Source organism: Poeciliopsis prolifica, unplaced genomic scaffold, assembly GCF_027474105.1.
Source record: "Poeciliopsis prolifica strain line A6 unplaced genomic scaffold, Auburn_PproV2 SCAFFOLD018, whole genome shotgun sequence".
Taxonomy (NCBI): domain Eukaryota; kingdom Metazoa; phylum Chordata; class Actinopteri; order Cyprinodontiformes; family Poeciliidae; genus Poeciliopsis; species Poeciliopsis prolifica.
Window position 1 is genome coordinate 8,869,961 of NW_026562393.1, and position 27,976 is coordinate 8,897,936.

The following is a 27,976-nucleotide window of genomic DNA, read 5'->3' on the forward strand; positions in this document are numbered from 1 at the left end:
CTGTAATTAAACCACTAAGATGTTACTATAGTTATTGTAAAAGGCATATTGCATCATACGTTGAAGGCAAAAAAAACAATAATTTCAAAAGTATCGAACACATCTGATCATAACTTGAAGTTTAACATTTTTCGAGCAATTAAAACCTATTTTTGTGAAACAAATGGTGCCTTATGAGTCATATCCTCGATAAGAGGAGTTCACTACCATATATGCACACCAGATGGAAATATGATCGGTTTTCATGGCAAGGAAAAAACAAATTTTTGTGGGTATATGTCCAGTTGCATGCTAACTGGAGACAAAGAAAAAAGACTACAAAGTTCATGAAAGAAAGGTCAAGTTTGAGGAACTAAGCTTCAGGTGGGTGAAGAGGTAAACTTGTTTAGCTTGAATTTAAGGGAAGCAAGAACCCAAAGCTGAGAGATAATCACGCAACGTAAGTAATGCCATAATTTAGCTATATATAGTCAACAGTGAGGTCACCATGGCAATCTGACATGGCAACTTGTTTATCAAGTAACTACTGTCTTGTCATAGCCTTATCAGCATCAGACTTTTCTCTGTGTCTGAGCCAAGTTAAAAAGAACATTTGTAGATATCGTCTTAGTATTTTAAATTGTAGGGCCTAAGTAGCATGTTTTTGTGGGTAAACTAATAGCATATAGAGTGTTAACGTGTGAATAGTATCACAGAGAGTGTCTTCAGAAATATGTTTTCACAGTTAACATTCCGGTGGTCCACATTGATGTGTTAAGCAAAAACTGATCACTGATAAAAAAAATAAATAAAAAACAAAAAAACTGCATGACTCGCTAGCGCAAAGTTTTCTATTGACAGTTACTTATAGAATTTGGTAAAGATGAAGAATTCTTATACCATCTGAATATGGACAGAATTTTAGCATTTTAAAGTCACATTTTTGTCGCAAGCAGTCATTCCCCACTACGGTAATTTTCAGGCAGACTCGTGCTTTTAAATGCCTGGGTAAAATGCCAGTCTCCAAGGTCTCCAAGCAACTGCGTAACATTTCTCCTCGTCATTGGAAAAAACACAACATAAATCTTCAACTCATGAACTTAAATTCAAGCAGAAGATTTTCCCACACCTACATTTGTCTTGAATCACCATTTTGTTTCATGTCATTGTTTAAGTTCTGTGTTCCAAATACAACACCATCTTTGTGCAACCTTTTGTTTGCATATTTTGTCATTTTGGACATGGAAAAGTTACTTTTGGCTACCAGCCTAAACCCAGGAGAAAAGATTGTAAAAATGATGATGAAGGGGTTTTCAACATCAAAGTACTAAAAAGCCCCCAAAATATCTTCAGTCACTTACTTTGCACCATTTAATTAGTAGGTATCCTTCAAACACTTAATGGCCTTCCAAAGCCTGTTCTTTGTAGTTTTGCCAAAAACAAGCTGCCTGATAACTTCACGATACTTTATTTTCAAAGGCCTGTTAAGGAAATGTCACATTACTGCTGCTGCAGAACAAGTTTCAGACTGAATTTGGTGCATCAGAAAGCCTCCTCCGCCTCACCTTACTCTCTGTCAGCTCTGCCACCGCAAGACTAAAGAGTTCACGTTTTTTCAGCACGGAAGTCCCTGATACACACAAGCGCAGCCAACTCCTAAGCAACTAGTGATTTCAGCAAAGGCAAACCCAGACTTCCAAAGCAGGCAGTCGGGCGGAGGCCTGAGTAGAAATAGCCCTCCGTCATAAACAGCCTCCTGAAGGGCCAATAATGCCAGCTCATCAGAGAAGCTGTTAATCCTTCATGTCGGCTACAGAAGTGCCACGCTTGCATCGTAAATATTTTCTTTACCAATGCAAACAGTTGTAATAATGATTTTTAAGTCCTAATTTAAAGTGCCTAGCAAAAATATTCATGTCTATTTAACTTTTCTATCTTTTGTTATTTATTATTTCCTGATTTATATTTTCTAAATTTATATTGTTACTTGGCTTGTATGGTGTTTTCTACATTGTACGGTTTCATTCTGTTTTTCTGTTTCTGTTACACTTATTTTTTACTGTGCACTTTCTGTCATGACAACTTACATTTCCTGACTAATAAAGAGTTATTTTAGCTCATGTTACAACCACAAACATCAATGTATTTTAATTAAATTGTAAGATGTATACTAACAAAAAGCACTGTCTAATTATCAAGTGGAATGTAAATTGTGTATTATTTTTACTGTTTGTACCACAAGAACATCAATAAATATCAGTAAATTTAAAACTAGAATTAAATGCAGTGATTGTGTGAGGTTTACTAATATAAATCACATTTCTTTATGGTGGCCTGAAGAGGCCTTTTTAAAATGGGAATGTTTTCAAGAACAGTATTTGTGAATGCTGTAGCATGAAGTCAAGCCATACAGTTAACTAAAAATAAAGTACCAGTAATAGTATTTTATTATATATATATTTTTTATCATTTTTATCATAAAATGTACACACACAAAAATCACAAAGATTTGTGGTTGTAATATCATAAAATATGAAAGTTCAAGAAGTATGAACATGTTTGCATGATTATCCATGTTTACTTTGAAACTGTCTACTGCAGGCGCTTAAATGTAGTGTAGTAAACCATGGAAAACAGAACCGCCTGCCAGCCAACTAGCATTGCTCCATTCAGGCCTGCTCCATTTAAATTCATTGGGTGTCCCAACTTCGCTGTAGCTGCATCTTAACACAAAAGGGTCCCCTTGCACACAGGAAGGAGCTTGCAGCTGCAGGATGCATCTGTTGTTGGCCTAGAGGAAGGATGCGGAGCACGCTTCATTCAGAAGACATACATTGGTTCAAGAAAGAGATACACTCCGTGACACATACAGAGGTCTTTCAACACCACATCCCATACCAAGGTTGAGCACAACGCCACAAGCGTGGTTGCACAACCCACAAAAGATGTCAAATTCAATTCACTTGTTGTGCAACATTGGTCATTACATTAAGGGACCCCGTTTGTCTCCATGGAGGCGACTTATTCAGTCTGCCAATGTTAAGGTTGAGAGACTGAACAAACAAGACCAAAAAAAAAACCCATATAATCAGATCACAACATGTATGATTCAATTCCGACATGAAACAAAATAAAAAACTCATAACAATCTCATTACTGTAAACAACAGGAACCGTAACTCAGTTGCATGGCAAAACGAGAGGGGAGGCTAGCTCATAGGAAACGCTCAGCAGTATTCTGTGAAGCTTCCACTCTACAGCTGTATGCATGTACACCCAATGAGGTTAAGGGTTAGGCACAAGCGTGGCTCTACAGGACACAGCAAGTTCCTGAGATGAAATATCAGAGATCTAACTGGAAATGAGCTCAGTGCTTCCTCTGCAAAAATATTTTTTTTCTTTCATTTTGTTTTTCCTTTAGCTAACTCAACTCATTGTGCATTCATGTCAACTTGCAGCAGCGATGTTTGTCTTTGTTTCTAAAAAGAAAACGAGAAAAAAAATAAACAGCTTGTAAAGAGGAAACCAAGCAGTGCTATTGTTCTGCTTGCAAATCTGATCAAAAGACGTGAAACTCATTTTTAACTGTAAGATGAAACCAATACAAAAACTAATGGGAAAGGTGCCTTTTAGTTTAGACATGTGTCATAAATCACATGAATAACTTGCATAATTCTGCATATCACTAAAAAGAAGAGGAAAGGAAAAGAAAAAAAGACCAAGTGATTCTATTTTTAAAATCCCAGCCTGTAATTGATTCTATGTCAGGCTGGCAATTTCAGCGTTCCTATTTCAAGGCTGCAGTAAAATATGGTTTTATTTTCTCCTTCAAACCGAAGTGTCCGACCGCAACGTTCTGTCAGCGTTTCCGTCTGTCGCCTAAAAAATCTGCCTTCTGCCTGCATCGGTGAGATTTTACTCAGATTTGTTTCCCTCACTTGCAGCTCAGACCTGTGCAACTGCAAAAACCCATTTTGTCCACAAGAAATTATCAATGCATCCAAGCTTGCAGTAGAGTACTATCAAACTAACAATCTGAAATTTCCCGTACAGCCAACAGAACTCTACAGTCCCAACTGTACCTGACATTCAGATCTTCGCTCCACCCTCTGAGAGGCTCACAAGTGGAAAACTCAGATTTGAGGTTGAAAACAAACTGACAGCTCTCCAGGCAGCGGACGACCGGTCTCAGTCACACGTCCTCTCTGGCATCTCTCTCTGAAGATCTGTGAGGCAATTCGTCTCTGCCTGCCGATCAAACTACAGCAGGTGGCAGTCTCTGCATTATTAGCGTGTCCTTACAAAGCGGGTCCTTCACTCGGGACAGATCCCAGCAGGAAGTGTTTAGAGGTGTAGGTGTGCAAAGGTATGCTCCGCTTGTTTGCTGTCTGTTACTTTTTTGAACGCATCCCATATGCACGGGGGGCAAAGCTGCTCGTGCATGACCGGGTTTATTTGTGTGTGTGTGTGTGTGTATATGTGTAAGGAGAGGATGTGGAGGCGGGTCCAGAGAGGCTTACTCATCATCCAGTTCACTGCCAGAGCCCCCGCCTGGCAGTGGTGCACCTTTCAAACACATGGCTGATCTTTTCATATAGGAATGAACCGTAACTGTTACAGTCGACCCTCACTGACCCAGCGTAGCATAAACTCTGACAATTACTAACAACTGCACACAGATGACATCACACAAGCCTGATTCACTACAAAGCTCTAATTACTCCATTCATTAGCAGTTAACACACGGCATGCTGAAGGCAAACAGGCTAACAGCTGGGCAAATACTTGGATTAAAGCCTGAGCTTCAGCTGCAAACGGCTGTCTGACGTACTGCCTGTAATTATAACCCTACCATCTCAAACCACTTCTTCATGGAAATACGCAGACGAAAACCACACACCGGACGAAATGCAGTGCCGTGCATAACTTTTCCACATTTTCCTAGATTATAACCACAAACAAAACTGGTTCTATTGGGACAAACCGACACACAGTGTTGCATAATTGCAAGGGGGGGGGGAAGATAAAAGATTTCAGTTTTGTTTACAAATAAAAATCTGTAAGATGTTGTTTGTAAAGCTTATGACTATAGCTCCCCCATGGCAATGAATTGTAGAATCTTCTTTAACTCTTTTGGTAAATGTATCTGTCATATTTGAACATCTCGAGACAAAACGTTTTGCCCGTTCAACAGGTTACTGGAGAGCCTGTAAGCTCAGTATTTTTTGTGTCTTGGCAACAATTTCCAGCAGCGTTTGGGTCTCGACTTCTGAACCATTATTGCCTTTGCATTTCTTATTTTTATCCTTCACCACAATGTCCCCACAACTTTCTCTCCCTTACTAAAATCCAGAAAAAGTATTTAGCTGGCCATATTATGGGCATGAAGTGCATGACTCCATTGCGCTCGAGTTATAAAAACCTACTAAAAAATTCCATCCAAGCATTAATATGCAACTGCAATAAGTATGAGGGATAAACACTGGATACAATTTGTAGTGCTATGGATTTCATTTTGGGGAATCAGATCAAAGGAGGGCTGCATTCAAATGCACACCAAACTTTTCAGATTTTTGTCAATTTGGACACTTTTGCAAGGTAACATCATATTTCTCTACTGACAGGCAGCCTGTCGGAATATATTCAAACAAACACAACCCACAATCTATCAAAAGATAGAGAGCAGGAGTAATTTTTGAGATATGGATGCAGAAATCTACTGCTGCCACACCTGTTCCTTCCTTCCTGCAAGAGCTGCAAGCCAAGACTCTGAAGTTCTTGCAACACCATTAAAAATGAAACCAGGCCCTCCCATTGCCTGAAAAAAACTTCACTACCAGAATGAATCTGTTGGAGGAAGGAGAATTGATAAGTAGTTTCATTCATGTGAAGGGTTATATAATAGCAAAACCGAAAAGCAAAGACATCGCAAAAATAACCTGAATGTAATGAAATATAGCTGCATGAAATGAGTGTCCTGACAGCTTCACTTCCTTCCTCACTAGAAAAAAAAGATGAAATAAAAGACGGATGTTCTTTGACAGATTAAGTAAAACATCCTCTCTGTTTAACGTCCCAAATGGAAAAACTGCAGAAGCCCTACATATCACCTGACATGAGCTAAATATCTCTCTGTCCTGGTCTGTGTCATACTCAAAAAAAAAAGTGTGTTTAGTAGGCCACAGTGTAACAGGAAAAGGAGGCAATAACACAGGAAAGTGTTTTCACCTGTTACAAAAGTTCAGCTTTCAGCTGCCAAACAAAATATTACACCACTGATGGTTTCACGGTTGCATCATTATTCTTCAAGGACAGAGGAGTTAAAGTCAAAACGCAAAATCACTCCGCAGCTCCAGAGATGAGCAAATGAGAATCACAGAGATGCAAAAGGACATGTTGATGGGAAATAAACTGTTCTCCGAAGTGCTTTTATGAAATGTGACACCTTGTGGTGGAAACAACCCACTGCATTGCACAATCCCTGCTTCTTGGATATTTGTTCTGACAAATTTTGTTTTGTCCATTTAAGGACTTTTAAATTCAATTTGGTATTGCTTAGCATACAGAAAAGAAAATGGATCAGTTCAAGCAAACATTTCTGGGACATAACCCAGTACATCCAACCCAGCCTCCAGTCGGTTACAGCTGTGTTTTAGCTTCTTTTTTTCCTCCATTTTCATGTGCTCCCAGAGATCATCCCAAACTTTGATTTAAACTTCTCCCCGCTTTAATGTTGACCTGTCTGGTGTGTTTCTTGATTTTCTTGATGCTGTTTGTTCTCTAACAAACTTCCAAGGCCTTTGCAGCACAGCTTTATTTGTACTGAGATTAAATTACACCTGGTGGACTCTATTTCATTCTGAAATCAATAAATTACACTGGATTCCACTGTCAGGGTAAAGAGATCTGAATGCGAGCAACACTATTTGGAAGAAAATGTTGAAAAGCATGTTGAAGGGGTATAAATGCTTTTCAAAGCCACTATGGCAGCATTTTCCAAATGAAAAATATTCCACTTTTTTGTTCTCCATCTGTGAGAACTACATTTCCTCTTGTAGGCCTTTTATCAAGATAAATGAAATGTTTTTGAGTCCAATCATTTATTCCCCAGCTGTTCACTCTCAGGGGAGTTTCATGCATTCAATTTTGATTAATGACGATGTTCACGGTTTGATCTGGGCTCACACGCTGAGAAGCGCCAGTTTGTGTCTTCTGCCCCCGGGGACAGAGGGTAAAGTGATATGCCCAGATCTCAGAGACAGAGAATGGCCCCAGCCAAATGGGGCCCCCAGTACAATGCATCAAAGAGCATCATGTGCTTTGTCTTACTTTAACTGGGGTCTTTCTCGTACCTACAGTGTCATATTTGATGATAAATATCTTTCCAATCTTTAAGCTAATAAAGACACTGTGGTACAGTTATATTGAAAAATTATTTTGTATGCTCTGAAACCAAAAATTTATTTTGAAGGTTCTAGTAACTTTGAGGTAATTAATTTACTGCAATCATTCATTGCACCAAATTAAGAATGAAGATTTTACCACTTTCATGTAATTCACTGGTCTACATGGTTATGAAAATCATCGCAAGCTGTCTCTCTGTTTTGATGAAAATAGCAGCTCCTAATTACCTCTAAACCATTTGCACATGGATGAGCTCAGACAAAATGTCCAAGCATTTCCAACTCAAACTTTCATCATGGCTCTAGCATGCTCAGATGCACAGATGCAATGCACAACACAGTTAAAGCATTGAGTGCGGAGTGGGGGATGCCAAGCACATGCTTCCATCAGCCTGAAAAGAAATGCTTTGCAGAATGAAAAACACGCTGAACAACTGTAGTATCCAAGAAACACAAGCAACGCGTGTCAGCGTAGAAGTTACGGTGATGTTGTTTGAGTCCAAACGTCAAAAAAGAGGGGGAAAAAAACTCAACTTCTAAGGCTGCCATTGCAACAAGAGCACGGGAAAATTTAAAGCGACTCACCATTTCAGCAGCTCTCAGTCGGTGGAAAAGCGTCCAGACGAGCCATAGTTTCTTCCGAAGCTTATAAAAAAAATATACAGCTTTTGCTCTCTTTTTACCAGCAAAAGTCAAACGAACAACGGCTTGTGGAGTTTTTTGCTGTCCTAACTTGAGAATTTCACGGAAAAGATTTTGCTTGCGAACTCTGACACACAGCGCATGCGCGGGTCGTGGTTCTCCACAGATGCTCCATCAGAAACCTTGCATAGGGAGGCACAGAAATATGAGAAACGTGGAGTCAGATGTTGAAATCAGATTGCATTAGTTGTTTCCTGTTTGATTACACTCCCACTGTAGTGATTGAGGACGACATAGTGTCCCACTTATTTTAAATCTCCAATCTCTTGTTTTCATCTCCTTATCTTAATATCGACACTTGTCTTTCAGGCTAACATATGGCGTTCACATGATCTAAATTTATATATTAATACCAGGCTGGTGATGTTTGCACTCCCACACGAAGACAAATTTTGCAGGTACTCTCACTGGCCACTTTATTAGGTACATCTTCCAGAATCCCCTTTATCTTCACAGATGGGTTAATTAAATTCAAAAGGATTTTATTTACACCAAAGGGAAAATAAATGTGGTCATAACTCATATCATGCATGTATTTTCAAAGAGTCATTGCTAAGCGGATCAAAAGCAGCAGAATTAGCTTCTGACTGAAAATTATTGCCGTTTGTTTCATGATTATGCTAACAGCTCAATTTCCAGGTGGCAGAAACAGGATTCCACGGTAATATGTCCTGGATGACATGATCAGTTCAGTTGTTGGTAAGCACTGCTAAACCACCTCATTTGTCTTTGCTGCGCTGCTGTCTGGCCTATAGCTACAAAGCTGGGGAGGATACGATCCTTCAATGTCTCTGGGGTTGGGTGTCATAGATTACTTATTTTTTTAGCTTTTCAAATGCTAACTGGCTGCTCCCTGTTGTAAAAATATCAATTAATTCCTCAGAGCACATATTCAGCAAGGAGTTGGAAATATCAGAGACAGATTTTGATCCAAATTGACACAGTAGCATCTCACAGTCAGTATAGATTTCTAGGCTGTACATCCATGATGCAAATCTACAATTTCACCACATCCCAAGACACGTCAGTCAACTCATTGTCATGTTCATTTTGAAATGTTTTGAGCTCTGTGTCAACATTCATTATCCTCCTTGAAGTAGTAACGAGAACACTGTGTTTGTTAAAGGATGGGTATGGTCACCAACAATACGCAGGCAGCCTGTGGTGTTTAAACAAACTCAGCTGGCACTAAGAGGAGCCTTTACAGTAACTCCCCAATATAAACACCTGGACACGACTCCCATATTTTTAGGGAACCTTAAAACATCTGTTACTTTAAGATTCCTAACTTGAAAGATAATGTATTACTTTCTGCTGCTGCTTTTGCAGCTCAGACCAGTTTGAGACCAGTAAATATCTTCAACTCTAGTCGTTCCCACCCTGCATTGGCTTCTGAGCTAAAGAAAGCTTTATTGAATTTCTATTAAAATTTAAATTGAATAAAAATGTTTGAAATTAGCCTTTTTATAAAAGTAATGAATTTAATAAATAGTGTGAAGTGACTGCTATTGTAGTCATGCAGTTTATTGCAGTTTTGTCCTACTAGTTAACTATAAAATAAGTTATGCTTTGCAAGATTCAAAGCTGATAATCATAGGTCAGTGGCAAAGGTGGCTGTCAGGCTTAGCAGGAAGTGTGTCCCCAGACCAGCTTCTGTCTAAAGTGTATTCCAGTTAATCAGGGGAACTAGAAAAATATTTCAAATGTCCCTATCAAAAAAGACACTCTCTTTTTTACATAGGTTATGTAATCGGCTATGTGCTATGTTACACTGTGGGGATGTTTTTCAGTTTTGGTCTCATGCACTTACACTCAGTTGTAGTTGTGCCATATTCTTACCGTTTCTAGATGTTGGATTGAAAATATAAACAGCTAGTTTGAATTTCTAATAATCAGTTAAAAGGGTGCTTGAACTTTTCAAATCCTCTGTGAATATGCTTAATATTTACTAGGTCAGGAATATTTAATCTGAGTTAACAAATGTTAGTCATTCCTATAGTAAAAAAATAAATAAATGTTAGCTATTAAGTGAGTCATTACCTAGTCTATAATATGCACAATGACCCTATTGTTCTCATATACTATTTAATAGACTCTAGCACCATGGGGACAGCCAAGCTTAGCTGAAAACAAGTAACTGAAAGAAACAATTCATGAATGGGGACTTGCTGTAATGTAAATCTACACCCTAGTTTCAAATATTCTGCAGCCTCTCACCGATTTTCTTCCACATATATTTAGAAAACTAAATCTCCTATTTTCTCTTCATCCCTGAACCTGCTGAAGAAAGACATCTCACCACCATGACCCATCTATCACCATTACCATTCAGGGTGATGTGCAAAGTCAGTTTTCCACAACAAACAGCCAAAAGAATTAGTGGATGGGGAGTCAGGCTGGGGAGGCCTGACACAAACAAAACCGATGCGTATCGCGTAAACTGCGCAACCCCAGCCGCCTCATTACCAACTGAATGGCTGATGAGCTGTCAGGTAACAAGTCTTGAGGACGCATGTCAATTTCCTTTAATGTTCTCAGCAACTTGTCAAGCATGAAAGTGGGTGGGTGACCGTATATAAAACACCCCTAACCTGCTCGGTGTGGAGGAATCTCGCTTGTCTCAGACTGGCCGACATCATGCGCTCATTGGAAGCGCTGGGCGTCGCGCTGCACGCATCGCTTCTGGTGTGGCTGGCGCACGGTGCCCATAAATCCAGAGACGGACTCATTATGAGGTCTCTGCAGCGGTACTCTCTGACGGAAAGATCCACGGGACACCACCTGCCGACCTATATGATGCATCTGTACAGGAGTTTTAAATCGAACTTCTCTGGGCCTTTGGATAACATGGAGCAGGACGTGGCGAGGCGAGCGGACACAGTGAAGAGCTTGATATCGAAAAGTAAGATCTGGTTTGCTGCTTTTATTTAGATTAAATTAGACCAGTTTGAGCTGGGGACATTTTTACTATCATAAACAAATAGGTAAAAATGTCTGCATGCATTTAATTTGTCTAGCCTCCTGGCACTTAAAGACCCTCTGAGATGTTAGGTTTTTTTTTTTTCTTTTTTTTTTTTTTTTTTTTTTTTCTTGCCAGACGACCTCAGAGGCTTCAATCCACATTCCCGCTCAGGGGTGAATAACCAAGCAAGGATAAGCGTGTGAAAAGGCCGGTTTTCTTCTTAATGCTCAAAGCAAACCTCTTTTTTCCCCCTTCTTCTTTAAATGGGAGATGTTGATTTGGTACCTCGCCAGACATCCCCCTATACTAATCTCTTGTTAAGGTCAAATCAACAACTTCCCTTAGTTCTTTTTTCACACTTGGCCTGATTAGATTAGAACTCGGGATTTAATGGTGTGGCACCAGAAGCCCAGCTGCTGAATCCAATTTCACAGCTCTACTGTATTTGCTTGACTGAGGATATGCAAGGAGCCAGAGGACAGCACAGACGTGCTAAATGATTGATTTTGGCTGCTCCTTTGGTTTGAGTGGATCAATAGCAAGCATGGACTGGACTTTTGATCAAGAGTCACATTCAAAGGAGAGCAACGCAAATAACAATGCAAAAGTTAAACATCTTTTCTCTTTTTTTAGAAGGCTTTGATCTTATAATCAAAGGTGTTCATTGGATCATAATGACTCATTAGCAGGGTATACTTTATTGAAAAGTATATAATATGTAACATAGCATTATTTACAGTTAGGGCCAGAAATATTTGGACAGTGACACAGGTTTTGTTATTTTAGCTGTTGACAAAAATATGTTCAGAAATACAATTTATATATAATATGGGCTGAAAGTGCACACTCCCAGCTGCAATATGAGAGTTTCCACATCCAAATCGGAGAAAGGGTTTAGGAATCATAGCTCTGTAATGCAGAGCCTCCTCTTTTTCAAGGGACCAAAAGTAATTGGACAATGGACTCCAAAGGCTGCAAGTAACTCAAAAGGCCTTTCCCTCGTTAACCTGTAATCAAGTAAGTAGTTAAAAGGTCTGGGGTTGTTTCCAGGTGTGTGGTTTTGCATTTGGAAGCTGTTGCTGTGACCAGACAACATGCGGTCAAAGGAGCTCTCAATTGAGGTGAAGCAGAACATCCTGAGGCTGAAAAAAAGGAAAAAATCCATCAGAGAGATAGCAGACATGCTTGGAGTAGCAAAATCAACAGTCTGGTACATTCTGAGGAAAAAGGAATTGACTGGTGAGCTTGGGAACTCAAAAAGGCCTGGGCGTCCACGGAAGACAACGGTGGTGGATGATCACCGCATACTTTCTTTGGTGAAGAAGGACCGTTCACAACATCAACTGAGGTCCAGAACACTCTCAGAGAAGTAGGTGTATCTGTCTCTAAGTCAACAGTAAAGAGAAGACTCCATGAAAGCAAATACAAAGGGTTCACATGTAGATGCAAACCATTCATCAATTCCAAAAATAGACAGGCCAGAGTTAAATTTGCCCAAAAACACCTCAAGAAGCCAGCCCAGTTCTGGAAAAGTATTCTATGGACAGATGAGACAAAGATCAACCTGTACCAGAATGATGGGAAGAAAAAAGTTTGGAGAAGAAAGGGAACGGCACATGATCCAAGGCACACCACATCCTCTGTAAAACATGGTGGAGGCAACGTGATGGCATGGGCATGCATGGCTTTCAATGGCACTGGGTGACTTGTGTTTATTGATGACATAACAGCAGACAAGAGTAGCCGGATGAATTCTGAAGTGTACCGGGATATACTGTCAGCCCAGATTCAGCCAAATGCTGCAAAGTTGATCGGACGGCGCTTCACAGTACAGATGGATAATGACCCCAAGCATACAGCCAAAGCTACCCAGGAGTTCATGAGAGCAAAAAGGTGGAATATTCTGCAATGGCCAAGTCAATCACCAGATCTTAACCCAATTGAGCATGCATTTCACTTGCTCAAATCCAGACTTCAGACGGAAAGACCCACTAACAAGCAAGACCTGAAGGCTGCGGCTGTAAAGGCCTGGCAAAGCATTAAGAAGGAGGAAACCCAGCGTTTGGTGATGTCCATGGGTTCCAGACTTAAGGCAGTGATTGCCTCCAAAGGATTCACAACAAAATATTGAGAAAAAACTTTTTTGTTTGGGTTATGTTTATATGTCCAATTACTTTTGAGATCCTAAAATGTGGAGTGTTTGTAAACAAATGTGTACAATTCCTACATTTTCTATCACATATTTTTGTTCAACCCTTTAAATTAAACGTTACAATCTGCACTTGAATTCTGTTGTAGAGGTTTCATTTCAAATCCAATGCGGTGGCATGCAGAGCCCAACTCACGAAAATTGTGTTACTGTCCAAATATTTCTGGCCCTAACTGTAGCAACTATTTCAGAATGAAATTCAATGTACTCAAATCTATTTATTAAATCAAATAGCTGACAACTATAAAAACCTCAATCCCAAGGAAGGGATTGAGGATTTTTTTTTATACAAAATTTTATACTTTTAAAATGCCATTTTGTTTTTCTTGCAAAATTAGGCAATGTTAAATCATTTTAAAATCCATTCCACAAATGACGCAACACCCACTTAGCACAATTCAAGTAAAAAGCAATAAAAATAGGAAGGAGGCTGGAAAGCAATAAATAGTAGAGCAAGGTGCATTGGTCCAGTGTGCATAGACTTAAACTGATTGGTATTGTGGCTGTTTTATAGTACATTGTACTATTCCATTAACATATGCATTTTTTCTTACTTGAATTGCATAACACATGTTGTAATATGTGTTAAATTAACTTTAAAATTATTTATTATGGTCTGTCCAGTCTTCTTTTTGAAGCCAAAAAAATGAGTAAAAAGAAATTTAAATGATGTTTGCTTTCCTTGATATATTCAAAAAACAATAAATAAAAAACACATTAGAAAACAACACAAAATTTAGTTTTGTCTTGCACGCCTCAAAATGTGTTTTTCAAACATCAATAATTCCTACTTTGAAATTTAAAGGTTTTCTCACCAATTGTAACCTCAAAATCCAAAGTGACTGCTGAATCTTTTCAATGTGGGGGGAAAAATTACTATTTGGACTTTTGATGTCTCATTGAATCAGCCACGCAAGTAGCAATGCACAAACCATGTTGATGAATGTGTTTGAATTCATAAAATGTGATCAAATAGACTGTTTTCTAAAGCTAATAGTAGCTAGCTATAAAATGGCAAAATTGTTGTATTTGTTGTTTTTCCCTTATTTGTTAAAATTTTGTACATTTTTAAAAATACATCCTTTTATCTCCTATGCTAACTTATACATCTGATATTACATTAAAAAAATTTATTCCGATTCTGCCCTATGTTATCAATTGGAAAACGTATTGCTTTGTTATTTTGTTGTTTTTTCAGGTCTGACTTACAGACATGGACGTTGGGTGGCAACCTTTGACCTCCACGTGTTACAGACTGACAAGCACATCCAGGCTGCAGAACTGAGAGTCCGACTTCCTCCACCACAAAATTCTCCCAACATCTCTTTGGAAGTGTATCACTTGCGTCATGAGCCAGTGGGACTGCTCAATGAATCATCACTGGTCACTTCGTCACACAGCTGGAAGGTGTACAACATGACAAGCCCCCTGTTGGGCTGGCTGAGGCAGAAAGCGGCTGCAAAAAACCGAAGCAAAAGAATATGGAGGCGTATGAAAACCTTAGAGAAGAAGAGTTGTCTCCCTATTCAGCCTGTTTTTGAGATGAGTGGTCAGGCCTTGCTGGTCGTCTTTTCCCACACAGGGTTTGATGAAAGCTCGAGGGCTAAAGCCAGTCTGTTGCGTACAGCTGAGCAATCCAAGTTCTTGTCCCCTGCTGAAATCAAAAGGGTTCCCTGGATGAAGAGGCGTAGGAGCAAACGGGGTCAGAAAGAACAAACAGCGAGAAGCCTGCAGGTGTTCGTGAGAGGGGGCGAAAAATCCCTCTGCCACAGAGTGGACCTGCACGTTGACTTCAATCAAATCGGCTGGGGTTCCTGGATCGTCTTTCCCAAAAGATACAATGCCTACCGATGTGAAGGTTCCTGTCTTGGTCCTTTGGGAGAGGGACTAAAACCAACAAATCATGCTTACATGCAGGTAAGTGGCACCACAAGTTTTTTTTTAATTACTATTATTATTATTTACCACAGTTTGTTTTCTGCATTAAGACTTTTTAAAAAGGTTGGTTTTGTTTGCTGAGCTACACAAATCAATATAAACTTAATCAGTTTACCCAAATCTAATCAATCTATTAGTTGAAGTACAGAGCAAATCTGTCCTTTTGCTGACCTGCTTTCACCAGCTTGTCTATGAAAATGAGATTACAATTAATTACATTGTAGCTTTTGATAGCCACTAGCCCCCTGTAACCTTTCTTGGATAATGGGGTATAATATACAGTGGACGGATTCCAGTAGAGTAGTTTCAATTCTCTTAAATGTTGCATTAAATGTAAACCTGAAAAGATGTGAACATAAAATAACTTCTTTGTAGCTTCGTTTTACAATTTGCCATGTTAAAGCCAAAAATATTTATTGACATTTATTGGGACTTTATGATATAGAACAGTACAGAAATGCTCAAAAATGCAAATGTGACAAACTAGTAAACAGTTTAAAGGTAGAATATTTTTGCTTATTGTGTTTTGGGCTTCTGATCAAGTGCTAGAGAGAAAATCTCTCTTGAGTAAATTGTTTACAAAGATGTCTAAAAAAGAAGTGAAGAAATTCTGGCTATGGAAATCCTCTGCAAAATTTTAACTTGAACTCCCTATGCTGTGTTTTTTTTCTCAGAGTCTCCTGAAACATTACCATCCCGAAAGAGCGGTGCTACCGTGTTGCGCACCAATCAAAATGAGCCCTCTGAGCATGCTGTACTACGAGAACGGAGAGATGCTCCTTCGACACCACGAAGACATGATTGTGGATGAGTGCGGCTGCCAGTGAACGCCACATCCACGGACTCCATTGGTTTGCAGAGTGGCAGGAAGGCACAGACATGTTGTAAAAACACAAAGTGATTCCTGGAAAACAGAAAAAAACACTTAGCTCTTCGATATTTGTGACTGTGCACTGTTAAGACCGCATCTTATCCATCTTTGTGATTATGACCTAAATTTATGATGTGGGTGCCAGTTTTTAAGGAGGAAAATGTTATTTTGGTAAGTACTGAATGCATACTCTAAATGTTTGTTATTACCTCACAGCCTATCAGTAATGTAAATATGAAATTGCATTATTAAATATTTCTGCACTGCTTGTATTGTTATTTGCTTGTATTGTTATTTGCTGTGAATGTATATTTATTGTAAATATTAAAAACTTATTTATGTCGATTTTGTATTTTGAATAGATTTTGTTTCACTTATTAATATTAGACATATCTTTATGGTCTCATGATAAACAATGTTTCTGTGTAATTCAGTTTGATGCTTCTTTCTTTTTTTTCTGCAAGTCAACTTTTCTTTTTATGTACACAAACTTTTATTGTAGAAAGCCTTTAAAACATCACAAACCAAAAAAACAACCCAAGAGGACTAAGCTTAAAAAAAGTAGAGGGGCAGAAAACACACAAATAATGAGTCACCAATAGATATTTGTGGATAATCTGTTCAACTTTCTAATGATATTCAGTGTTTCAGATGCACCTGTACGTCATGCTCATATCAGTGTTTTATTTGGAGCGAATGTGCAAGCCACAGAAAGAGCTGACTCTCCAAACTGGATGTCTCTAGTTTTAGAGAGCTTCAGCCATCCACTGACTCACACTGAGTACATTCCAGCACCCTGAACCATTGTATATTGGTGTGTATGAGAGGAGTATCCAGCAATCCTGTAAAGTAGCTGTAATGACACCAAACTAGAAATCTATTCTTTCACAGCCAGGGGAAGTCATTGTTTTCAAAATCCTTTGAAAAGTAAACAAAGTGGCTGGAAACTTGCTGGTAAACTGGCAGTAGTTGGCCTGGACCCAGAGGTAAGTCAGCGTTTCACTTTTTGATTTCACACAAAATGTGAAGAAAATAATCCAGAGTTTTGCATTTGTGTTTTTTGGGTAATAAGTGTTTCGAAAAATTACATTAAATTGGTAACTTTTAAATTTTAAAGAATAAAAACGACTATGTGGAATAGTTAGATTAAGGACAGCATGGTACCCTAAAACATTAACATGTGGTGGGGAAATGTACAAAACAAGACACACTACTGCTTTGAAATAAACTTTTTTAAAAAATGTGTTTTGTAAATTCCAAATATCTTTTTTGATATTCTCATCTGTGACTGGGGAAGCTTACATCCAGAGTAAAAGTAAAACTAAAAAGTAATGAGTAAAAGTAAAACTTGTCACCTGCATACTAATATTATTGTCATTTAAATTAAATTAATAAAATTTAATAGAAATTCGTAAATACTAAATTGCAGGTTATAAAATACAGGCCAATAATATTCAGCATGTTTTTCAAAACAATTAAAAAATAAAAAAAACTTGACTTTGTGCAGTTGCGTAAAAGTGCAGCGCAATACTGACTCTCATGAACATCCTGGTTACTTAGCTGTTAGCTCTTAGCTTTAGCTAACAACTAAAACAGCTTCCGTTTGTCTGCTTGTATCACCTACTGAGAAAATGACTAACGTTCTAAAATCTTTGTAATAGTCACTTTTTTAAAATAATAAACAGTCCTTTATTCATGCCAACTAACTTCTTCTTCTGAGCTAAAAATATACCTGGCCGTAGCTAATGTTAGCCACCAGTGAGAGCTGACAGTTCTTGTTACACATACTGGCTGGTTGATTGGGTGAGTAGCTTCCTATTTGTATTTTAGCCTTGAAATAATCTCTTTCAATAGGTAGAATGCATATCTATTTTAAAGAGCAGATTTGTGGTTGACCTAAAGTGTTTGGACTATTAAACAAAGAAGAGAACTTAATCTCCAGTGTGGTTAATGTGCTGTATTTTAGACTTAGAGAGACTTAGACTTGACTTTATTGATCCCTTGGGAAGACTCCCTCAGGAAATTATAGTTACCAGCAGCTCACAGGCAAAAATGTGGCACACAGTAAGCATACACAAAAGAATACAAAAAAATACAAATTAAATACAAAACAAAGAATATAAATACAACACAAAAGGAAATTATAGCAATTTGGTGGATAGATTGACCAGTGATATGGTATTGCACTGTATGGTTTGGCCTGATAAATATGGAGTTCACATTTGTAGAAAAAGTACTCTTCTTCCCTCTGTCCTGTGTCACCTCCGACCCCCGTGAGGAGTTGTACAGTCTGAAGGCGTGGGGACAAAGGAGTTCTTGAATCTATTGGTCCGGCACTTGGGAAGCAGCAGTCTGTCACTGAACAGGCTCCTCTGGCTGCTGATGACGGCGTGTAGAGGGTGGCTGCTATCGTCCATGATGTCCAGCAGTTTGTTCAGTGTCCTCGCCTCTGCCACCGTCACCAGAGAGTACAGCTTCATGCCGACCACAGAGCCGGCACGCCTGATCAGTTTGTCCAGTCTGGACGTGTCCTTCTTGGATGTGCTGCCTTCCCAGCACACCACGGTGTAGAAGAGGACACTTGGCGATCACTGACTGGTAGAACATCCACAGCAGTTTGCTGCAGATGTTAAGGACCGCAGTCTCCTCAGGAAGTACATCCTGCTCTGCACCTTCCCGTACAGGTGGCTGGTGTGTTTTGACCAATCCAGTTTACTGTCCAGCCACAGCCCGAGATACTTGTAGGAGCCCACGACCTCAACCTCCGTTCCCTCTAGTACGACTGGTCTCGGCTTTGGTCTGGACCTCCCAAAGTCTATAACCAGCTCCTTTGTCTTAGAGGTGTTGAGTTCCAGGTGGTTTGTGTGGCACCAGAGAGCAAAGTCCCTCACCAGACAGCGATATTCCTCCTCTCCGTCGTCCCTGATACATCCGACTATGGCTGTGTCATCAGCATACTTCTGTATGTGACACAGCTCCGAGTTGTAGTGGAAGTCAGAGGAGTACAGGGTGAAGAGAAGAGGGGCCAGCACTGTGCCCTGAGGGGCTCCTGTGCTGCTGACCACAGTGTCAGACACGGTGTCCTTTAGCCTGACATACTGCGGCCTGTTGGTGAGGTAACTATGGATCCAGGTGACCAGGTGCTGGTCCACTCCCATGCTGTTTAGTTTGTCCTGGAGCAGAAGGGGCTGGATTGTATTAAAGGCACTGGAGAAGTCCAAGAAAAGGATCCTCACTGTGCCACTGCCCTTATCCAGGTGGGAGTGGGCCCGGTGCAGCAGGTAGAGGATGGCATCCTCCACACCAACATCTGCCTGGTAGGCGAATTGCAGGAGGTCCTGAGCATGTTCCACCTGAGGTCTGAGGAGGCCGAGGAAGAGCCGCTCCAACGTCTTCATCAGATGTGAAGTGAGTGCCCCGGGCCGAAAGTCAGTCAGCTCGATGGGCGTGTTCTTCTTGGGCACTGGGACATGCAGGATGTCTTCCAGAGGCTGCACACTTCCCTTAGCTGCAGGCTGAGGTTGAAGATCCGCTGTAGTGGCTCTCCCAGTTCAGCAGCGCAGGTCTTCAGCAGCCTTGGACACACCTGGTCCGGCCCTGCTGCTTTCCTGGGCTTGAGCTTCCTCAGCTGTTCTCTGACCTGGTCTGTGGTGATGTGGGGTGGAGGTTGTGCTGAGGTGTGTGGGGGGGTTGTCAGTGTTTTGTTGTCTGTGGGGAGGTGTGTGGTAAGGAGCAGAGGTGGCTGCAGTGAGAGAGGGGGTTGGGGGGGCACAGACTGGTTGAACCTGTTGAAGAAGTTGTTCAGTTCGTTTTGTGTGTCATAGAGATCTTACAGTCACTGGTTGAAATTTTATGACCACAAGTGCAAAGCAAACACCATGACAACACTGCTCAGGTGACTTTATGGTGTTTGTTGAGTAGTTAATTGTGTATTTGAAAAGAACAAGCAGTGCAGAATCACAGGGATTGTTGCCAAAAAAACTAAAAGCAAAATAACACACAAATCACTTTCAGGATTATTACAAATACAAGTACTTGGTTGCACTGAAATTCTCTGCTGTAAATGAGTTGACTTTACTGCGTGTGATCTCACCTCTTGTGGTCAGATAAATCCGATATAAAAAAAATTGATATAGGTTTCTTCCATTTGAGTACAATGTAATATACTGTACAATATATTTTAGAGAGTACTTTAAGAAGCCTCACAATATTTCTTTAGGTCTGATCATTGTATGCATTTTTATGTTCATCAATAATAACAAAGGTATTGCTTCTGTGTTAAGTTTGAATTGAAAATGGCAGAGGCAGTCGCAAATGTGGCTCGGAGGATTAATGCAACAGTTGAGGAAGGCAAAGACAGCCTGGGTAAGGCAAACCTTATGAATTCTCTGTCTCTTCTTTATTCTTCTCAGCTTTTCAATTTAAAAACATGTTAGGGAGTAACAGATTTGTTCTCGAAGCTATTTCTAGTTTTACCAGTAGATGGAGGCAGAGGCTTGAATTTAGTATTTCTTAGATCGCATTGTGTCTTTACTGTTAGATATGCTGTATTTTTATCTGTTAGTCCTTAATAATTTTATGCTTATGTTCTTCTTCACTGCAGACCTATCAAACTGCCAGCTCATTTCCTTCCCAGATGGTGTGTTCAAGGTCCTCAGGACTGTCTCAGAAAACATCCGCATTGTCACGTTAGCTGATAATAAAATGAAGGCCATTTCAAGCAAATTCTTTTCAACTTTTACCCAGCTCAGAGGTAGAGACAAACAAGCATCACCCTGCTCTTTTAGTCATTCATACAGTATCAAAGATGAGGCTGTTGTTTTCACGCTGTTTGCACCACAAATGTCCACTACAGGTTTTTACACTTTGACAGAAATACAGACATCTCTCCATTTATTTGTATTTTCAAATGCCTTGTAGAACTTGACCTGCAGGGCAACATTTTCACCAAGCTGCCAGATGAGGTTGGAGAAATGGAACATTTGACCAGCATCAATTTAGCTAATAACAGCTTTTCCATCTTCCCTGAGAAGCTCACTGAAATAGCCACACTGGAGAGGATTGACCTTGAAGGAAACAGCATCACTGGTAATAACATGTTTAAGGATGTTGTGTGGAATAATTGACTGTTCTTTTACAGTATTGTTCATTTTAAACCTATTTTTTGTTTTCTCAAATTTTCCCCAACAGAATTACCTTTGGAAAAGTTGTCTACCATGCCAGCTCTCAAGTGGCTCAACATAAAGTCCAATCCTTTGAGCTCCAGCATTCAGTCTGCTCTCCAATCTCCTTACAATTTTGAGATTTTATTAACAACAGAATAATGGAATATGTCACATATATCCTTACAGACTGTTTGGTTTGTGCCTTTAACTAAAAGAAAATGGATGCATTTGAGAACCTTAAAGTGGCAGTATTATGGAAAATCTACTTTTTTGAGTTGTACATTATGTAATACCCTCATCAAAAACATGCATGTTAAAGAAATTGTTTTTATCTCCCATGGCAGCCATTATGGGTGTAGAAACATTTGGTCTCACTAAGCTTCCTTTTTCATGGATCTCCTCCTCAGAGCAGTGGTTTCCAAGTCGGGCTTCCGCCTCACAGAGCGCCGCCACTCAGCTCCTCCAGACTAGCGGCAGCAGAAATTAGCAAACCCTTGTTGGAACTGTTCATCTGCTAAGCTTATCATACAAGCTACCTCTCAGTGAAATACTGGTGAAAGCAATGTTGTGATGGCAGAATGTTGGAAAGAGAAGGAGCTTCTTAAAGAGACAGAGACCAATTTCAAGATGTTAAATTGCAAAGTCAAATTTCTAAGTCATTTTTTATTAAAACAACTGATGGCGACATAATTATTTGATTGTGCTATCAATTAGCACTGTGTCTCTGAAAAATAGATAATACTGCCCCTTTAAAAAGGTTTCAAGACAGAATTTTGTTTCAAAAGAAAAAGACACACATCTATACAGATGAGTTTTTGACTCTGCAACCTCAACTTTTGGAGAGTGTAGCGTCTGATCATACAGGAGGACTTTTTTGGAACTGTTTGATGGACTCAAATGCATTAGCAGATACACTGCCACCAAGACCTGCCTATATCTGGAACATATGTGATAATGTTTACTTTGGGGAGTATGAGTTGGCCAGATCTCTATAAAAGGGGTGCTGTCCAGTGATTGGACCAGTCGCTGGAAAATGATTATGCTTCCTCGTGATTCGATAGTGCTGAGTTAGGCTGCAGTTTGTAATAAAACTTTACTGTTAACCAAAGTCCAGCCTGCAGAGTCTTATTCCTGAAGCATCACCACGCCAGCATCTTGAAGATACTGACAGAATACACCACAATCTCTGTCTTGATACGGAGGTGAACTCTTAGACTTGTGAAAACCTACTTTTTGCTTATTTATTACATTTTTAATGTAAAAATAAAACTATGAAATGAAGCCACAGTAACAGAAGTTACGAGATTTTACTTATTACAATTTAGAGGTTTGGGATGTAATTTTCTTTAATTTCTCTAATTCTCCAGTGAGTAGCTCCTTAATGATGTGTTGCAAATTATTAAGCAGCTTTTTACTACCATCAATGTAAAAATTTAGACACAGGCTAGATGTTAATATCAAATAATGCAACTGCATTGATGTCTGTTAAACATGCTAAGTCTAAATGCACTTCGTCGTTGTTCAGTATTTATTTTTGTAATTTACAAAAGGAACATCCCATAATAAAGCACTGACAGCAACAATTTCATAAACTGTATTGCAAAATGTATGTCGACGAAAAGGTACATCTCCGTATTAATAGAATTTCACCACATGAATCACAATTTACTTGTAGAGCAGAGAAGTAGAATAGTTTCCATATTTCTATGTGTGTGTAATGTTTTCATATGTAATAAATTTGATACATTTTAAGCAGAAAAACCTTTTGCCTAAGTGACTTACCTGGAAAAAATAACTCCTAGTAATTAAACAGGGCTTATTTTAAGAAAGATTTGCTTTGTCCCCCATGAAGGTGTTTCACTAAAATTAAAAAGGTAAGAAGTCGCCGTGGAAACAGTACCTATTCCTGTCTTGTTAATCGGTTTATGGCTTACGCCGGTTGGCTCCATCTGTGTCTTTCTATAAATAGTTATTAAGAGTCACAGCTTGAAAGAATGAAATGCATGGCAAACAGATTTCTGGCAAAGAAAGTTGAATCTTTGCTGTAATGTCTCAGAATGCACACGTCAGTCGGAGAGGAGGATTAACTTCAGATTATTATTCACAACTCTGACTCTTGCAGTTAGACGGGTGCTGCACAATGAGAGGTTTAAAAGCACGACCATACAAAGAATTGAGTTTATTGTAGCTTTGATATTTGGCTTTTGAACCTTTCATACGAGAACCCTCGTGCAGGTAGCTGTGGGTGTTACTAATCATTGCGCATGTCCACTCTCCTGCCTCTGTGAGTCTGAAGCTGCTTAATCTTGCTGAACAAGTGGACAGAACACAGAGGGAGAGATTTACACCAACATGAGCTTTACCATCGAAGAGAGGGGGAGGCCGAACACCCAGGACTACAGAGTCTTTTTCAGTAAGCTTAGTTTTTGTGGTTTAATCGATTTCAACCTATAGATTAAACCAAACCTGTTTTTAACTTGAGCTTTAGCTGTGGAAAGATCCCTTTGTGTTTTGTTTCTCCCAGATATAAGAGCTACATTTTTATTGCTCATTTTATAGAAAACGCAGAGGGCAAATACATCTCTCCCTTTCATGATGTCCCCATCTATGCAAATGAAGCAGATGTGAGTATTGTGTTGGTTTAAAACCACCAAGTACTTTACTAACTTAAAAGGTGCATAGTTACTGTCATATAAACTTAAATTGTATTAATAACGCAAGTTTTTTTTAGGGAAAAGAGGGTTTAATAACATGTAAAACATTTCCTTGAACCAAAAACTGCCTATATATGCAGTTTATTTCACTTTCCAAGGGATACGTTTTCTCAAATAAACCCCAGTGGGACTTCATATATTTTAGATGCACATTATTTTAGGAAATGTTATGTAGGCTTAAAATTATAATTGTCCCAGTTAAAATTAGATATTTCATCTAGTTAAAATTGTTCTCACATTCCTTTACAGAACATTTTTCATGCCATTGTGGAAGTTCCAAGATGGACAAATGCAAAGATGGAGGTATCTATTGCTTTTTTTTTTTGTATAATTTTTCCACTTTAGTTAACTTATTTATGTGTTCCCAGTTAACTACTATCCCAGGTCTGTCCAATTCAGTTAAAATGAATCCAATTTAACTGTGCAATTGAGTTGAACAATTGCATATAGTTCAGCTCAATCCAAATCAGAAATACTATATGCAGTCTCTAATGCCAGTGAGAGAGAACATGAAGGAAACAGAAAATAAAATAGTACAGGCCCAGACTGGCTCATGACTTCATCTCGGAAAGAGACTATACTAAATATAAACTCTCTAATCCAGGAGATTTATCTTTCTTTATGAGAAAAATAAATTATAAAAGCATGCAAGTGATTAGCACCAAGCAAGAAAGACACACAATTGAACAAAGAATCACTAGGCAAGAAATGCCTTCCATGGGAAAGAAAAATTACATTACACAGATTTAATGGCAGGAATAGATCTCTAAATACCCGAATTCAGGTAAGAGCTATAGCTAAATACAGAAGCATTGAACCATGGGAAAAGAAAAACTGCATGCACAGAGTCAATGGCAATCCAATCTCCATTCAGGCCAGACATATCTTCCATAGAGAGAATGAACAAAAAGAAAAGTCATTCTTTATTTTTACTGGGACAATTACTTAATTTTTTAAAATTACATTTACTCTGTTTTTTTGCGCTTTATGCTTATATTTTTCAGATAGCCACAAAGGATCCTCTTAATCCACTAAAGCAGGATATGAAGAAGGGGAATCTTCGTTATGTAGCCAATGTGTTTCCCCACAAAGGCTATATCTGGAATTATGGGGCCATTCCACAGGCAAGTCTTTGTCTACCTTCATGTATTTAAACAACAAAAAATCTGCTTCAATTTCCCACATCTTTTTATCAGACATGGGAGGATCCCGGTCACAAGGACAGTGACACAGGATGCTGTGGAGACAACGATCCGATTGACATCTGTGACATTGGAAACAAGGTAGTGAAAGTTGCTGAAGAGGCTCATAAAGATCCAATAGTTAGCAGCCTTTCTTAGAAATGTGACTGGTACTTTCAGGTGTGCTCTCGGGGAGAAGTAATCAAAGTGAAGGTGTTGGGAACCCTGGCTTTGATCGATGAGGGTGAAACCGACTGGAAGGTCATTGTGATCAATACTGAGGACCCAGAAGCCAGCGACTTTAACAGTAGGAGCAACCTGCTTTAGATGTTTACTGTAATATACTACATATAGCATGTTTATGCTTTTTTTTTGATGGGTTGCAGATATTGATGACGTAAAGCGGCTTAAGCCAGGTTACCTGGAAGCCACTGTTGATTGGTTCAGACGATACAAGGTTCCTGATGGCAAACCTGAAAATCAGTTTGCTTTCAATGGCGACTTCAAAGACAGGGTATGCAGCTTAGCTTTTGTGTCTCACTCTGTTGAAGGTAGTAGACAAGAAATATGGAATTCTATGTTATGATATTTTTTTTTTTTGGCTGTCAATTTCTTTTAAGGTTTATAGAAGTATCTTGTTTTTTAGGACTTTGCGATACAAACTGTGAAGAGTACACATGAATTTTGGAAAGCACTGATACGTAAGAAGAGCAACGCTGGCGAGTTAAACTGGTAAATGCTTGTACTGTCATTTCATTTGTGTTCCTCAATGCAAACAGTAAAAAATTTATTTTCTGTTATTACATATACTGATACTGATTTGATTTAGTACTTTTAACAGGGAACATGACCTCAGGGGTACAATTTATATTCAAACATTTTCCTGTAAGGACTTGTTGAGAAATTCAGTCTCAGAAATGTGAGCCTATGGGAAGATTTCAGCAACAAAATGAAATAAAATCAAACATTATAATGGTTGGGTTTTTTTTTAAAAATACTTCCTTCCTTATATCCAAATCTGCATGAGATTTGCATGAAAATACAAAAGATTTAAAGATAAAAGAGTCTGAGCTTTTATCTGATATGATTTAGTAATTTGAATAGGTGTAGTAATTTATTCTACACTTATTTTCTTTTTACATTGTGAGAAGTACAGAATGAGTTGTTAGAACATTTGCATTTTATTTATTTACCTAGATTTTGAGACTGCATAGATAGTTTTTGTGTTGTTTTTATTCATCACTATCCTCGTTTATTCCTGTCTGAAATGAATAAATTAAAGAGATCATCTTTTATAATGCATTATTAAAACTAAGGCAGAGAGATACATGTGTAAAATGCTGCAATCATAAATTAGTGTGAAAAATTCTTTCCTCTGTGTTTTTACAGCATGAACACCAGTGTTTCTGACAGTCCCTTCTGCTGCTCTGCTGCAGATGCTGAAGCTGTTGTTAAGTCTGTAAGTTCATCTAACTTTCCAATATCCCAGCTTAGAGAGTTATTACAGTTCTTTCCTTAAGCCTAGCAAAGATGACATAATGGCAGTGCATAGGTTGGAGTGCAAAATCAGAAGCTTATTATAAGTTGGCAAAGAAAAAAAAATATGACTGAAGAAGCTTTCCTTTCATTGCTTTTGGAGTAGAAGAGTACCTCTTTTTTCAAATTTAGCAATTATAATCATTTCCAAACTTTTATGAAATTAAAAAAATCTATTCCCATCTTTGTATAATTGGGATGAAACATTTGCAGTTCCTTTAAAGGTATCCAAGAAACATAGATGTTTTCAGGTTCTTGGAAATGTCCTGGTAGTTGTCAGTGCCGCAGAGGGTGCTCTGGTCAGATAAAACTAGACAAACACTAAGCATTAAGGTCTATATCCAAAGTACTATGTCACGTGAAAAACTAATGACCCACAGCACCACAAACACCCCAATGCCAACATTAACACATTGTGGTGGCTGCATCATGGTGTGGGAATGTTCTTTTCATTCACTTAGAAGCTTGTGAGAGTTGATGTGAAGATGGATGGAGCTAAATATAATTTAAATTGATGGAGGTGTGTAGTATAGGTTTCAATTGGAGAAAAACATGGAAAAGTTTGAGATTTTTCAAGTATGCTTTTGCAAGAAAATTTTATGCTAAAAAAATTTCAGTTGAAAATTCAAATTCTTTAAAAATACCTTTCACAGGCATGTGCTTTTGGAACTGAGGAACCCATTCCAAACTCAGGTAGATGTTTCTTTTTTTTTTTTTTTTGGTGCAACAAAACTGTGTTATTGCCAATTTAAAATTCTCAGAGATTGTACTAATTGTGATTTTGTTTTTTTTCTTTTTCAGTTGATAAATGGTTCTACTATGAAAAGTAAGAATGTCAACCCACGCCAGGAACTTGAAGAGAATCCCTCTTCCTCCATAAATCCATTATCAAGTTTGGAACATTAAATCTGAACTAACTTTGAACCTCTTTGTTCCACCATGTTTTGTGAATGTTATTCCCAGCTGAGTAAAATTATATTCTTGTGAAAACACCCTCATACTTCTTTCATTCTTTTATGAACAACAGTCCTTGAAACAGTCATGACAAATTCCCTAATAAACAACAGTGTCTCTTTGTATATGTATTTATTTACATACCATGCTTATTTTTTAAGGTTATTGCAGTCTTGATATGTTCTAATGCCCTGAACATGGATCTAATGTCATAATTTTATAATGGAATTATAATTTTAATTCCATTATAATTCTATAATGGAATTATAAAATAATGTAAATATAGGAAAAGATGTACATCTATTCATTCAAAGGCTTTATCCAAACCTTTTTTTGCCAGTTTATAATCTTTGAACTTCTTAT

General features: G+C 38.6%; 4 protein-coding genes across 8 annotated transcripts in view; 3 read left to right on the forward strand and 1 right to left on the reverse strand.

The window, feature by feature from the left end:
* pald1a (phosphatase domain containing paladin 1a) overlaps positions 1 to 8,131 on the reverse strand; it is a 45,210-nt gene extending 37,079 nt beyond the window's left edge. For 2 of the 3 annotated variants that reach the window (XM_055042931.1, XM_055042927.1), the window contains exon 1: positions 4,061 to 4,413. The gene's annotated coding sequence lies outside the window, so the exon portion shown is untranslated. Of the gene's footprint in view, positions 1 to 4,060; positions 4,414 to 7,966 lie in introns of those variants that run through there. The other variant, XM_055042928.1, reaches the window with a different exon arrangement.
* Positions 8,132 to 10,720: 2,589 nt separating this feature from the next.
* Positions 10,721 to 16,316, forward strand: ndr2 (nodal-related 2). The gene is made up of 3 exons (XM_055042971.1): positions 10,721 to 10,985; positions 14,453 to 15,171; positions 15,867 to 16,316. Exons 1-3 carry the CDS (start codon positions 10,721 to 10,723, stop codon positions 16,017 to 16,019), a joined length of 1,137 nt encoding a protein of 378 aa, XP_054898946.1. The 3' UTR covers positions 16,020 to 16,316.
* A 617-nt stretch (positions 16,317 to 16,933) lies between these two features.
* On the forward strand, positions 16,934 to 22,324 carry lrrc20 (leucine rich repeat containing 20). 3 transcript variants are annotated; one of them, XM_055043282.1, is made up of 5 exons: positions 16,934 to 17,049; positions 20,347 to 20,428; positions 20,667 to 20,816; positions 20,984 to 21,151; positions 21,254 to 22,324. In XM_055043282.1, the coding sequence occupies exons 2-5, from the start codon at positions 20,359 to 20,361 to the stop codon at positions 21,385 to 21,387; spliced, it is 522 nt and encodes a 173-aa protein (XP_054899257.1). In that variant the 5' UTR covers positions 16,934 to 17,049; positions 20,347 to 20,358; the 3' UTR covers positions 21,388 to 22,324. The 3 variants fall into 3 exon arrangements, with proteins under 3 accessions (XP_054899257.1, XP_054899256.1, XP_054899258.1); XM_055043281.1 differs by lacking the exon at positions 16,934 to 17,049 and adding an exon at positions 17,638 to 17,866; XM_055043283.1 differs by lacking the exon at positions 16,934 to 17,049 and adding an exon at positions 19,358 to 19,471.
* Positions 22,325 to 23,529: 1,205 nt separating this feature from the next.
* On the forward strand, positions 23,530 to 27,738 carry ppa1a (inorganic pyrophosphatase 1a). The gene is made up of 11 exons (XM_055042924.1): positions 23,530 to 23,641; positions 23,788 to 23,852; positions 24,192 to 24,245; positions 24,947 to 25,066; positions 25,139 to 25,225; positions 25,304 to 25,430; positions 25,510 to 25,637; positions 25,770 to 25,855; positions 26,513 to 26,582; positions 27,313 to 27,352; positions 27,461 to 27,738. The coding sequence occupies exons 1-11, from the start codon at positions 23,581 to 23,583 to the stop codon at positions 27,487 to 27,489; spliced, it is 867 nt and encodes a 288-aa protein (XP_054898899.1). The 5' UTR covers positions 23,530 to 23,580; the 3' UTR covers positions 27,490 to 27,738.
* Positions 27,739 to 27,976: the final 238 nt, after the last annotated feature.

Excerpts from the sequence above, each read along its gene's own strand:
- ndr2 (XM_055042971.1), top strand. The coding sequence starts at position 10,721 with ATGCGCTCATTGGAAGCGCTGGGCGTCGCGCTGCACGCATCGCTTCTG. Across the intron at positions 10,986-14,452 it reads GAAGAGCTTGATATCGAAAA|GTCTGACTTACAGACATGGA; the intron begins GTAAGATCTGGT and ends TTGTTTTTTCAG. Across the intron at positions 15,172-15,866 it reads CAAATCATGCTTACATGCAG|AGTCTCCTGAAACATTACCA; the intron begins GTAAGTGGCACC and ends TTTTTTTCTCAG.
- lrrc20 (XM_055043282.1), top strand. The coding sequence starts at position 20,359 with ATGGCAGAGGCAGTCGCAAATGTGGCTCGGAGGATTAATGCAACAGTT. Across the intron at positions 20,429-20,666 it reads GGAAGGCAAAGACAGCCTGG|ACCTATCAAACTGCCAGCTC; the intron begins GTAAGGCAAACC and ends TCTTCACTGCAG. Across the intron at positions 20,817-20,983 it reads AACTTTTACCCAGCTCAGAG|AACTTGACCTGCAGGGCAAC; the intron begins GTAGAGACAAAC and ends AATGCCTTGTAG.
- ppa1a (XM_055042924.1), top strand. The coding sequence starts at position 23,581 with ATGAGCTTTACCATCGAAGAGAGGGGGAGGCCGAACACCCAGGACTAC. Across the intron at positions 23,642-23,787 it reads GGACTACAGAGTCTTTTTCA|AAAACGCAGAGGGCAAATAC; the intron begins GTAAGCTTAGTT and ends CTCATTTTATAG. Across the intron at positions 26,583-27,312 it reads CTGAAGCTGTTGTTAAGTCT|GCATGTGCTTTTGGAACTGA; the intron begins GTAAGTTCATCT and ends TACCTTTCACAG.